Raw genomic sequence first — 12,530 nt, 5'->3', positions numbered from 1 at the left:
GCCATTCTGGGGAGGGGTCAGGAGGGGTGAGGGGCACCCGCGGGGGGATTTGGGCTCCCAAAATTTCCATTTTTGTTCCCACGCGGGTCCGTGACGGGGTGGGGGAGCACCCACGGGGGTATTTGGACCCCCAAAATTTCCATCTCTGCCCCACGTGGGTATCCCCACCGTGACCTCAACCTGGTCACGCGTGTCCCCCTAATTAACCCCCCGCCCCACGCCGCTAATTAACCCCCGCGACGTCACTTGGGGGAACCCCTAATTTTGGCGGGGGGGTGTCACGGAGTGTGGGGGTGTCCCCAGTCCCACGTGACCCTTGTGGGGGTTTTGGGGACCCCCCCACTCGTGTCTCCCCACGCGGGGACCGCGGCGGCCGCGCTGTCACCGGCCCCGCGCCGCGCCGCCGGCTCCTCTGCCTGGCAACAGCTGACGTCAGAGCCGCGCGGCGCTGCCATTGGCCGGCGCCGGGTTGGGAGCCCCGGGTGGGTTCCGCGTGGGGACATTGAGGACATTGAGGATTTTGGGGACATTTTGGGACATTTTGGGACATTTTGGGGGCCATGGGGGTCCTCGCGGCGCTGCTCGCGTGGGTTTTGGTGGCCGCGGCTGCGGCTGAGCCCGGTAGGAGGCGGAGGAGGGAGGGAGGGAGGGAGGGAGAGGGAGAGGGAAGGTGAGGCCGTGGTCTCACTTCGCTCTCTGTCCCCTCTCTGTCCCCTCGCTGTCGCCTGTGGCCGCCGCGTCCCTCCTGTCCCTTGGCTGTCCCCTCCCCTCCGACCCTCCCTCTCCCTTTCGCCTCTCGCTTTTCTGTCCCCTCCCTGTTCTCCCTCTCCCCTTCCTCATCCTCCCTGTCCCCTTCCTTATTCCCCTTCCCGTCTCCCCTCCCTGTCCCCTCCCTCTCCCTTTTCCGTGTCCCCTCCCTCTCCCCTTCCCTCCTCCCTCTTCCTCTCCTCCGTTCCCATTCCCGTTTCCCTCTCATTTCCCTCTCCCCATTTCCCTCTCCCAATTCCCCCCTCCTAATTTCCGTCTTCCAATTTCCCTCTCCCCATTTCCCTCTCCCCTCTCCCTCCTCCATCCCCATTTCCTTCTCCCAATTTCCCTCTCCCTTCCCATTCCCGTGTCCCCCTCCCCATTCCCCTCTCCCCATTCCCCATTTCCCTCTCCCAATTTCCCTCTCCCCATTCCTTCTCCATTTCCATTTCCCTCTCTCCTCTCCCTCCTCCATCCCCATTCCCCTCTCCCTCTCCACATTTGCTTCCCCATTCCCCTCTCCCCATTCCCCTCCCCATCTCCCTCTCCCCATTCCCCTCCCCATTCCCCTCTCCCCATTCCCCATTCCCCTCTCCCCATTCCCCTCTCCCCATTCCCCATTCCCCTCTCCCCATTCCCCTCTCCCCATTCCCCTCTCCCCATTCCCCATTCCCCTCTCCCCATTCCCCTCCCCATTCCCCTCCCCATTCCCCTCCCCATTCCCCTCCCCATTCCCTCTCCCCATTCCCCATTCCCCATTCCCCTCTCCCCATTCCCCATTCCCCATTCCCCTCTCCCCATTCCCCTCTCCCCATTCCCCTCCCCATTCCCCTCCCCATTCCCCTCCCCATTCCCCCCTCCCCATTCCCTCTCCCCATTCCCCATTCCCCATTCCCCTCTCCCCATTCCCTCTCCCCATTCCCCATTCCCCATTCCCCTCTCCCCATTCCCTCTCCCCATTCCCCATTCCCCTCCCCATTCCCCTCTCCCCATTCCCCTCTCCCCATTCCCCTCTCCCCATTCCCCTCTCCCCATTCCCCATTCCCCTCCCCATTCCCTCTCCCCATTCCCCTCTCCCCATTCCCCTTTCCCCATTCCCCTCTCCCCATTCCCCTTTCCCCATTCCCCATTTCCCCATTCCCCTCTCCCCATTCCCCTCCCCATTCCCCTCTCCCCATTCCCCTCTCCCCATTCCCCTCCCCATCTCCCTCTCCCCATTCCCCATTCCCCTCCCCATCTCCCTCTCCCATTCCCCTCCCCAATCCCCCTCTCCCCTCCCTCCCCATTCCCCTCCCCATTTCCCTCTCCCCATTCCCCTCCCCATTTCCCTCTCCCCATTTCCCCATTCCCCTCCCCATTTCCCTCTCCCCTCTCCCCATTCCCCATTCCCTCTCCCCATCTCCCTCTCCCATTTCCCTCTCCCCATTCCCCATTCCCCTCTCCCCATTCCCCTCTCCCCATTCCCTCTCCCCATTCCCCTCTCCCCATTCCCCTCTCCCCATTCCCCTCTCCCCATTCCCTCTCCCCATTCCCCTCTCCCCATTCCCCATTCCCCATTCCCTCTCCCCATTCCCCTCTCCCCATTCCCCTCTCCCCATTCCCCTCCCCAATCCCCCTCTCCCCTCCCTCCCCTCCCTCCCCCAGCCCCGGACCCTCCCCCCCACATCCTCCAGGAGGTCCTGACGTGCCAGCCCGACCCTCCCTCCCTCTCCCTGTCCCTCTCCCTGGACGGCCGCGGCCTCTTCTGGTTCGACTTCCCCGGCTCCCGGTGGCGCCGCGGCGGCCCCGAGCTCCCGCCGGGGCCCGGGCCGCTGGAGCCGCCCGCGGAGCTCCTCCCGGAGACCCAAATGTGCCGGGAAATCCTGGGAGCGCTCGGGCCCCGGCTGGCCGGGAAGCTGCCCCAGGCCAGGGGTAGGTGGCGGAAAAAACGGGGGAAATTTGGGGGGAAAAGTGGGAAAAAATTGGGGGAAAAGGGGTGGGAAATGGGGGGGAAATTGGGGGAAAGGGGTGGGAAATGTGGGGGAAATTGGGGGAAAATGGGTGGGAAAGGTGGGGAAAAATTGGGGAGGAAGGGATGGAAAGAAGAGGAAAAACTGGGGGAAAAGGGATGGGAAATGTGTGGGAAATTGGGGGAAAAGGGATGGGAAATGTGGGGGTGGAAAGTGTGAAAACTGGGGAAAAAGGGATGGGAAATGTGTGGGAAATTGGGGGAAAAGGGATGGGAAATGTGGGGGAAATTGGGGAGGAAAGTGTGGAAATTGAGGGAAAAGGATGGGAAATGTGTGGAAAAATTGGGGGAAAAGGGATGGGAAATGTGGGGGAAATTGGGGATGGAGAGTGCAAAAACTTGGGGATGAAGGAATGGGAAATGTAGGAAAACTTGGGGATTAAGGGATGGAAAATGTGGGAACATTTAGGGGTGGAGGGATGGGAATTGTGGAAGAATTTGGGAATGAAAGGGTGGAGACCCAAATGTGCCGGGAAATCCTGGGAGCGCTCGGGCCCGGCTGGCCGGGAAGCTGCCCGAGGCCAGGGGTAGGTGGCGGAAAAAACGGGGGAAATTTGGGGAAAAAAGGTGGGAAAAATTGGGGGGAAAGGGGTGGGAAATGGGGGGGAAATTGGGGGAAGAGGGATGGGAAATGTGGGGGAAATTGGGGGAAAAGGGATGGGAAATGTGGGGGAAATTGGGGGAAAAGGGATGGGAAATGTGGGGGGAAAGTTGGGGGAAAGGGGATGGAAAATAGAGGAAAAACTGGGGGAAAATGGATGAGAAATGTGGGGGAAATTGGGGGAAAAAAGGTGGGGAAAATTGGGGGTGGAAAGTGTGAAAACTGGGGAAAAAGGATGGGAAATGTGGAGGAAATTGGGGGGGAAAGGGATGAGAAATGTGGGGGAAATTGGGGAGGAAAGTGTGGAAATTGAGGGAAAAGGATGGGAAATGTGTGGAAAAATTGGGGGAAAAGGGATGGGAAATGTGGGAAAAATTGGGGGAAAAGGATGGGAAATGTCTGGAAAAGTTGGGGAAAAAAGGATGGGAAATGTGGGAGAAATTGGGGAAAAAGGATGGGAAATGTGGGGGAAATTGGGGATGGAAAGTGCAAAAATTTGAGGATGAAGGAATGGGAAATGTAGGAAAACTTGGGGATTAAGGGATGGAAAATGTGGGAACATTTAGGGATGGAGGGATGGGAATTGTGGAAGAATTTGGGAATGAAAGGGTGGAGACCCAAATGTGCCGGGAAATCCTGGGAGCGCTCGGGGCCCGGCTGGCCGGGAAGCTGCCCGAGGCCAGGGGTAGGTGGCGGAAAAAACGGGGGGAAATTTGGGGAAAAAAGGTGGGGAAAATTGGGGGGAAAGGGGTGGGAAATAGAGGAAAAACTGGGGGAAAATGGGTGGGAAAGGTGTGGAAAAATTGGGGAGGAAGGGATGGAAAATAGAGGAAAAATTGGGGGAAAAGGGATGGGAAATGTGGGGGAAATTGGGGAGGAAGAGGATGGGAAATGTGGGGGAAATTGGGGGTGGATAGATGGAAAACATGGGGAAAATTGGGGAGGAAGGGATGGGAATTGTGGAGAAAATTGGGGAAAAAAAGGATGGGAAATGTGGGGGAAATTGGGGAAAAAGGATGGGAAATGTGGGGAAAATTGGGGGAAAAGAATGGGAAATGTGGGGGAAATTGGGGGAAAAGGGATGGGAAATGTCTGGAAAAGTTGGGGGAAAAGGGATGGGAAATGTGGGGGAAATTGGGGAAAAAAGGATGGGAAATGTGGGAGAAATTGGGGATGGAGAGTGCAAAAACTTGGGCATGAAGGAATGGGAAATATAGGGAAAATTGGGGATTAAGGGATGGGAAATGTGGGAACATTTGGGGGTGGAGGGATGGGAATTGTGGAAGAATTTGGGAATGAAAGGGTGGAGACCCAAATGTGCCGGGAAATCCTGGGAGCGCTCGGGCCCGGCTGGCCGGGAAGCTGCCCGAGGCCAGGGGTAGGTGGCGGAAAAAACGGGGGAAATTTGGGGGGAAAAGGTGGGAAAAATTGGGGGGAAAGGGGTGGGAAATGGGGGGGAAAATTGGGGGGAAAGGGGTGGAAAATAGAGGAAAAACTGGGGGAAAATGGGTGGGAAAGGTGGGGTAAAATTGGGGAGGAAGGGATGGAAAATAGAGGAAAAATTGGGGGAAAAGGGATGGGAAATGTGGGGGAAATTGGGGAAAAGGGATGGGAAATGTGCGGGAAATTGGGGAAAAAAGGATGGGAAATGTGGGGAAAATTGGGGGTGGATAGATGGAAAACATGGGGAAAATTGGGGAGGAAGGGATGGGAATTGTGGAGAAAATTGGGGAAAAAAGGATGGGAAATGTGGGGGAAATTGGGGAAAAGGGATGGGAAATGTGGGGGAAATTGGGGAGGAAAGTGTGGAAATTGAGGGAAAAGGATGGGAAATGTGTGGAAAAGTTGGGGGAAAAGGGATGGTAAATGTGGGAAAAATTGGGGAAAAAGGATGGGAAATGTGGAGGAAATTTGGGGAGGAAGGGATGGAAAATAGAGGGAAAATTGGGGAAAAAGGGATAAAAAATAGAGGAAAAATTGGGGAAAAAGGACGGGAAATGTGGGAAAAACTGGGGGGAAAAGGATGGGAAATGTGGGGAAAATTGGGGATTAAGGGGTGGGAAATGTGGGGAAAAATTGGGGGAAAAGGGATGGAAAATAGAGGAAAAATTGGGGAAAAAGGGATGGAAATTGTCAGGAAAATTGGGGATTAAGGGATGGGAAATGTGGGAAAAATTGGGGAAAAAATGTGGAAAATCTGGGGGAAATTGGGGGTGGATGGATGGGAAAAATTGGGGATTAAGGGATGGAAATTGTGAGAAAAATTGGGGATTAAGGGATGGGAAATGTGGGAAAAATTGGGGAATAAAAGGATGGAAAATGCAGGGAAATTTGCAGATGAAGAGTGCAAAAATTTGAGGATTAAGGGATGGAAAATACTTTTCCCATTTTTTCCAATTTTTCCCCATTTTTTTCCCATTTTTCCCATTTTTTCCAATTTTCCCATTTTTTCCAATTTTCCCCATTTTTCCCACTTTTCCAACCCAAATTTTTGCGTTTTTCCCATTTTTCCCTCAGCCATCCCATCGGTCACGGTGTTCCCGCTGGAACCTCCATCTCCAGGAGAAGCCACCACGCTGGTGTGCCTGGTGGAGAACATCTCCCAACCCAATGTTCCCATCCCCATTTTTCTCCAATTTTCCCCATTTTTCCCCCATTTTCCCCAGTTTTTCCCATTTTTCCCATTTTTCCCTCAGCCATCCCATCGGTCACGGTGTTCCCGTTGGAACCTCCATCTCCAGAAGAAGCCACCACGCTGGTGTGCCTGGTGGAGAACATCTCCCAACCCAACATTCCCATCCCCATTTCCCCATTTTTCCCCAATTTTCCCATTTTTCCCATTTTTCCCTCAGCCATCCCATCAGTCACGGTGTTCCCGCTGGAACCTCCATCTCCAGGAGAAGCCACCACGCTGGTGTGCCTGGAGGAGAACATCTCCCAACCCAACATTCCCATCCCCATTTTTCCACTTTTCCAACCCAAATTTTTGCGTTTTTCCCATTTTTCCCTCAGCCATCCCGTCGGTCACGGTGTTCCCGCTGGAACCTCCATCTCCAGGAGAAGCCACCACGCTGGTGTGCCTGGTGGAGAACATCTCCCAACCCAACGTTCCCATCTCCAATTTTTCCCATTTTTCCCATTTTTCCCCTCAGCCATCCCATCGGTCACGGTGTTCCCGCTGGAACCTCCATCTCCAGGAGAAGCCACCACGCTGGTGTCCCTGGTGGAGAACATCTCCCAACCCAACGTTCCCATCCCCATTTTTCCCACTTTTCCAACCCAAATTTTCCCATTTTTCCCATTTTTCCCCTCAGCCATCCCATCGGTCACGGTGTTCCCGCTGGAACCTCCATCTCCAGGAGAAGCCACCACGCTGGTGTGCCTGGTGGAGAACATCTTCCCACCATCTCTGGACGTCTCCTGGAGCGTGGCCGGCGCCGCCGTCACCGCCGGGGTCACTCTGGGTCCCTTCGTGCCGGGCCCCGGCCTCACCTTCGTGCGCTTCTCCCGAATCTCCGTCCGCGCCGCGCCCGGCGCCGTCCACGCCTGCGAGGTCACCGCGCCGCGCCGCAACGTCTCCGCCGTCGGCTACTGGGGTGAGCGGATTTTGGGGGGGATTTGGGGATTTTTGGGGATTTTTAGGGATTTTTTGGGGTTTTTTGGGGTTTTTTGGGGTTTTTTGGGGATTTTTTGGGGATTTTTGAGGATTTTTGGGTGATTTTTGGGGTTTTTTGGGGGCGCCGTCCACACCTGCGAGGTCACCGCGCCGCGCCGCAACGTCTCCGCCGTCGGCTACTGGGGTGAGCGGATTTTGGGGGGGATTGGGGGATTTTGGGGGATTTTTAGGGATTTTTTGGGATTTTTTTTGATTTTTTGGGGATTTTTTGGGTGATTTTTGAGGATTTTTGGGTGATTTTTGGGGTTTTTTGGGGGCGCCGTCCACGCCTGCGAGGTCACCGCGCCGCGCCGCAACGTCTCCGCCGTCGGCTACTGGGGTGAGCGGATTTTGGGGGGGATTGGGGGTTTTTGGGGATTTTTAGGGATTTTTGGGGATTTTTTGGGATTTTTTGGGGTTTTTTGGGGTTTTTTGGGGATTTTTGAGGATTTTTGGGTGATTTTTGGGGTTTTTTGGGGGCGCCGTCCACGCCTGCGAGGTCGCCGCGCCGCGCCGCAACGTCTCCGCCGTTGGCTACTGGGGTGAGCGGATTTTGGGGGGGATTTGGGGATTTTTGGGGATTTTTAGGGATTTTTTGGGATTTTTTGGGATTTTTTTGGATTTTTTGGGGATTTTTTGGGTGATTTTTGGGGTGATTTTTGAGGATTTTTGGGTGATTTTTGGGGTTTTTTGGGGGCGCCGTCCACGCCTGCGAGGTCGCCGCGCCGCGCCGCAACGTCTCCGCCGTCGGCTACTGGGGTGAGCGGATTTTGGGGGGGATTGGGGGTTTTTGGGGATTTTTAGGGATTTTTTGGGATTTTTTGGGATTTTTGGGGTTTTTTGGGGTTTTTTGGGGATTTTTGGGGATTTTTTGGGGATTTTTTGGGGATTTTTGGGTGATTTTTGGGGTTTTTTGGGGGCGCCGTCCACGCCTGCGAGGTCGCCGCGCCGCGCCGCAACGTCTCCGCCGTCGGCTACTGGGGTGAGCGGATTTTGGGGGGGATTGGGGGTTTTTGGGGATTTTTAGGGATTTTTTGGGATTTTTTGGGGTTTTTTGGGGATTTTTGGGGATTTTTTTGGATTTTTTGGGGATTTTTGGGTGATTTTTGGGGTTTTTTGGGGGCGCCGTCCACGCCTGCGAGGTCACCGCGCCGCGCCGCAACGTCTCCGCCGTCGGCTACTGGGGTGAGCGGATTTTGGGGGGGATTGGGGGTTTTTGGGGATTTTTAGGGATTTTTAGGGATTTTTTGGGATTTTTTTTTATTTTTTGGGGTTTTTTGGGGATTTTTGGGGATTTTTGGGGGATTTTTTGGGTGATTTTTGGGTGATTTTTGGGGTTTTTTGGGGGCGCCGTCCACGCCTGCGAGGTCACCGCGCCGCGCCGCAACGTCTCCGCCGTCGGCTACTGGGGTGAGCGGATTTTGGGGGGGATTTGGGGATTTTTGGGGATTTTTAGGGATTTTTTGGGATTTTTTTTGATTTTTTGGGGATTTTTTGGGTGATTTTTGAGGATTTTTGGGTGATTTTTGGGGTTTTTTGGGGGCGCCGTCCACGCCTGCGAGGTCGCCGCGCCGCGCCGCAACGTCTCCGCCGTCGGCTACTGGGGTGAGCGGATTTTGGGGGGGATTGGGGGTTTTGGGGGATTTTTGGGGATTTTTGGGGATTTTTTGGGATTTTTGGGGTTTTTTGGGATTTTTTGGGGATTTTTTGGGGATTTTTTGGGGATTTTTTGGGGATTTTTTGGGTGATTTTTGAGGATTTTTGGGTGATTTTTGGGGTTTTTTGGGGGCGCCGTCCACGCCTGCGAGGTCACCGCGCCGCGCCGCAACGTCTCCGCCGTCGGCTACTGGGGTGAGCGGATTTTGGGGGGGATTTGGGGATTTTTGGGGATTTTTAGGGATTTTTTGGGGTTTTTTGGGGTTTTTTGGGGTTTTTTGGGGATTTTTGGGTGATTTTTGGGTGATTTTTGGGGTTTTTTGGGGGCGCCGTCCACGCCTGCGAGGTCGCCGCGCCGCGCCGCAACGTCTCCGCCGTCGGCTACTGGGGTGAGCGGATTTTGGGGGGGATTTGGGGATTTTTGGGGATTTTTAGGGATTTTTTGGGATTTTTTGGGATTTTTTTGGATTTTTTGGGGATTTTTTGGGTGATTTTTGGGGTGATTTTTGAGGATTTTTGGGTGATTTTTGGGGTTTTTTGGGGGCGCCGTCCACGCCTGCGAGGTCGCCGCGCCGCGCCGCAACGTCTCCGCCGTTGGCTACTGGGGTGAGCGGATTTTGGGGGGGATTGGGGGTTTTTGGGGATTTTTAGGGATTTTTTGGGATTTTTTGGGATTTTTGGGGTTTTTGGGGGTTTTTTGGGGATTTTTGGGGATTTTTTGGGGATTTTTTGGGGATTTTTGGGTGATTTTTGGGGTTTTTTGGGGGCGCCGTCCACGCCTGCGAGGTCGCCGCGCCGCGCCGCAACGTCTCCGCCGTCGGCTACTGGGGTGAGCGGATTTTGGGGGGGATTTGGGGATTTTGGGGGATTTTTGGGGATTTTTGGGGATTTTTTGGGATTTTTTGGGGTTTTTTGGGGATTTTTGGGGATTTTTTGGGGATTTTTTGGGGATTTTTGGGATATTTTTGAGGATTTTTGGGGATTTTTTGAGGATTTTTTGTGGGTGTTTTGGGTGATTTTTGAGGATTTTTGGGGATTTTTAGGGTGATTTTGGGGGTGATTTTGGGTGATTTTTGGGTGATTTTATGGGTGATTTTGGGGGGGATTTTTGGGGATTTTTAGGGTGATTTTGGGGGTGATTTTGGGTGATTTTTGGGTCATTTTATGGATGATTTTGGGGGTGATTTTTGGGTCATTTTATGGGTGATTTTGGGGGTGATTTTTGGGTCATTTTATGGGTGATTTTGGGGGTGATTTTGGGTGATTTTTGGGGTATTTTGGGGGTGATTTTGGGGTGATTTTTGGGAGATTTTATGGGTGATTTTGGGGGTGATTTTGGGTGATTTTTGGGGTATTTTGGGGGTGATTTTGGGTGATTTTTGGGTCATTTTATGGGTGATTTTGGGGGTGATTTGGGGTGATTTTTGGGGTATTTTAGGGTGATTTTGGGGGTGATTTTGGGTGATTTTTGGGGTAATTTTGGGATATTTTTGGGGTAATTTTGGGTGGGTTTTGGGTGATTTTTGGGTCATTTTATGGGTGATTTTTGGGGTATTTTGGGGGTGATTTTTGGGGTATTTTGGGGTGATTTGGGGTGATTTGGGTGACCGTCTCCGTGTCCGCAGTGGCTCCGGACACGGCGCTGGACGAGCAGCTGGACATGGCGCTGGCCGGAGCCGCGCTGGCCCTGGGCCTGGTCCTGGCCCTGCTGGGGGCCGGCCTGGCCCTGCTGGCGCGCCGCGGTACGGCCTAAACCCGGCCTAAACCTGGGCTAAACCTGGCCTAAACCTGGCCTAAACCTGGCCTAAACCCGGCCTAAACCTGGGCTAAACCCGCCCTAAACCCGGCCTAAACCTGGCCTAAACCCGGCCTAAACCTGGCCTAAACCCGGCCTAAACCCGGCCTAAACCTGGGCTAAACCTGGCCTAAACCCGGCCTAAACCTGGGCTAAACCTGGCCTAAACCTGGCCTAAACCCGCCCTAAACCCGGCCTAAACCTGGCCTAAACCTGGCCTAAACCCGGCCTAAACCCAGCCTAAACCTGGGCTAAACCCGCCCTAAACCCGGCCTAAACCTGGCCTAAACCTGGCCTAAACCAGGGCTAAACCCGGCCTAAACCAGGGTTAAACCCAGCCTAAATCAGGCCTAAACCTGGCCTAAACTCGGGCTAAACCTGGCCTAAGCCTGGTCTAAACCAGGGATAAACCTGGCCTAAACCTGGCCTAATCCTGGCCTAAACCAGGGTTAAACCTGATCCCGGTTCTGGTCCTGATCGTAGTCCCAGTTCTGGTCCTGATCCCGGTTCTGGTCCCATTCCTGATCCCAGTCCAAATCCCAGTCCCAGTCCCAAATCCCAATCCCAATCCTGGTCCAAATCCCAGTCCTGGTCCTGATTCCAACCCAAATCCCAGTCCCAGTCCCAGTCCTGGTCCAAATCCCAGCCCCAATCCCAGTCCTGGTCCAAATCCCAGCCCCAATCCCAAATCCCAGCCCCAATCCCAAATCCCAGCCCCAATCCCAAATCCCAGCCCCAATCCCAGTCCCAATCCCAATCCCATTCCCAATCCGGGGTGTCCGGGTGGGACCGTCCCCAATTTTGGGTTTCTCTTCACAGGCTGAGCTCGTCCCCGCGGGAACCTGGTAGTGAACCCCGGCCTGTCCCAAATAAATCCAGGCTTTGGCAGAGCCCGCCGCCTCGCTTGGCACGGGCCTCGTTTAGTCCTGGCTTTAGTCCTGGTCCTGGTCCTGGTCCTGGTTTGAGTCCTGATCCTGGTTCTGATCCTGGTCCTGGTTTTAGTCCTGGTCCTGGTCCTGGTTTGAGTCCTGATCCTGGTTCTGATCCTGGTCCTGGTTTTAGTCCTGGTCCTGGTCCTGGTTTGAGTCCTGGTCCTGGTCCTGGTCCTGGTCCTGGTTTGAGTCCTGATCCTGGTCCTGGTCCTGGTTTGAGTCCTGATCCTGGTCCTGGTCCTGGTTTGAGTCCTGGTCCTGGTCCTGGTTTTAGTCCTGATCCTCGTCCTGGTCCTGGTCCTGGTTTGAGTCCTGATCCTGGTTCTGATCCTGATTTTAGTCCTGGTCCTGGTCCTGGTTTGAGTCCTGGTCCTGGTCCTGGTCCTGGCTTTAGTCCTGGTCCTGGTCCTGGTCCTGGTTTGAGTCCCGATCCTGGTTCTGATCCTGGTCCTGGTTTTAGTCCTGATCCTGGTCCTGGTCCTGGTTTGAGTCCTGATCCTGGTCCTGATCCTGGTCCTGGTCTTGGTCCTGGTTTGAGTCCTGATCCTGGTCCTGGGTTTAGTTCTGATCCTGGTTCTGATCCTGATCCTGGTCCTGATCCTGGTTTGAGTCCTGGTCCTGGTCCTGGTCCTGGTTTGAGTCCTGATCCTGGTCCTGATCCTGGTCCTGGTCTTGGTCCTGGTTTTAGTCCTGATCCTGGTCCTGGTTTTAGTTCTGATCCTGATTCCGATCCTGGTTCTGATCCTGATCCTGGTTTTAGTCCTGATCCTGGTCCTGATCCCAGTCCTTGACCCTGATCCAGATCCAAATCCCCATCCAGGTTTTGATCCTGATCCTGGTTTTAGTTCTGATCCTGGTTCTTATCCTGATCCTAGTTCTGATCCTGGTCCTGGTTTTAGTTCTGGTCCTGGTCCTGATCCTGATCCCAATCCAAGTCCCTGTCCAGGTTTTGTTTCTGATCCTGATCCTGGTCCTGGTTTTAGTCCTGATCCTGATTTTAGTTCCGATCCTGGTTTTGATCCTGATCCTGGTCCTGGTTTTAGTTCTCATCCTGGTTCTGATCCTGGTCCTGGTCCTGGTCCTGGTTTTATTTCCGATCCTGGTTCTGATCCTGATCCTGGTTTTAGTCCTGATCC

General features: G+C 54.2%; 1 protein-coding gene across 4 annotated transcripts; it reads left to right on the top strand.

Annotated features, from left to right (window-relative positions):
* Positions 1 to 358: 358 nt before the first annotated feature.
* Positions 359 to 11,403, top strand: LOC110476326 (class II histocompatibility antigen, M alpha chain-like). Of its 4 annotated transcripts, none has more exons than XM_085565064.1 (5): positions 359 to 621; positions 2,392 to 2,658; positions 5,874 to 6,952; positions 10,293 to 10,409; positions 11,282 to 11,403. In XM_085565064.1, exons 1-5 carry the CDS (start codon positions 561 to 563, stop codon positions 11,309 to 11,311), a joined length of 1,554 nt encoding a protein of 517 aa, XP_085421190.1. In that variant the 5' UTR covers positions 359 to 560; the 3' UTR covers positions 11,312 to 11,403. The 4 variants fall into 4 exon arrangements, with proteins under 4 accessions (XP_085421190.1, XP_077645044.2, XP_085421192.1 ...); XM_077788918.2 differs by having other exon boundaries at positions 385 to 621; positions 6,671 to 6,952; XM_085565066.1 differs by lacking the exons at positions 359 to 621; positions 2,392 to 2,658 and adding an exon at positions 4,381 to 4,734.
* The last annotated feature ends 1,127 nt before the right edge of the window (positions 11,404 to 12,530 follow it).

This window comes from Lonchura striata, chromosome 35 (genome assembly GCF_050655825.1).
Source record: "Lonchura striata isolate lonStrDom1 chromosome 35, ASM5065582v1, whole genome shotgun sequence".
NCBI classification, from domain to species: Eukaryota; Metazoa; Chordata; class Aves; order Passeriformes; family Estrildidae; genus Lonchura; species Lonchura striata.
This window is presented reverse-complemented; position numbering and strand designations above follow the sequence as displayed.

Bases quoted from the DNA above. Each gene is read 5' to 3' on its own strand.
- LOC110476326 (XM_085565064.1), top strand. From the start codon at position 561: ATGGGGGTCCTCGCGGCGCTGCTCGCGTGGGTTTTGGTGGCCGCGGCT. The intron at 6,953-10,292 runs GTGAGCGGATTT...CCGTGTCCGCAG, and splicing joins CTCCGCCGTCGGCTACTGGG to TGGCTCCGGACACGGCGCTG. The intron at 10,410-11,281 runs GTACGGCCTAAA...TTCTCTTCACAG, and splicing joins GGCCCTGCTGGCGCGCCGCG to GCTGAGCTCGTCCCCGCGGG.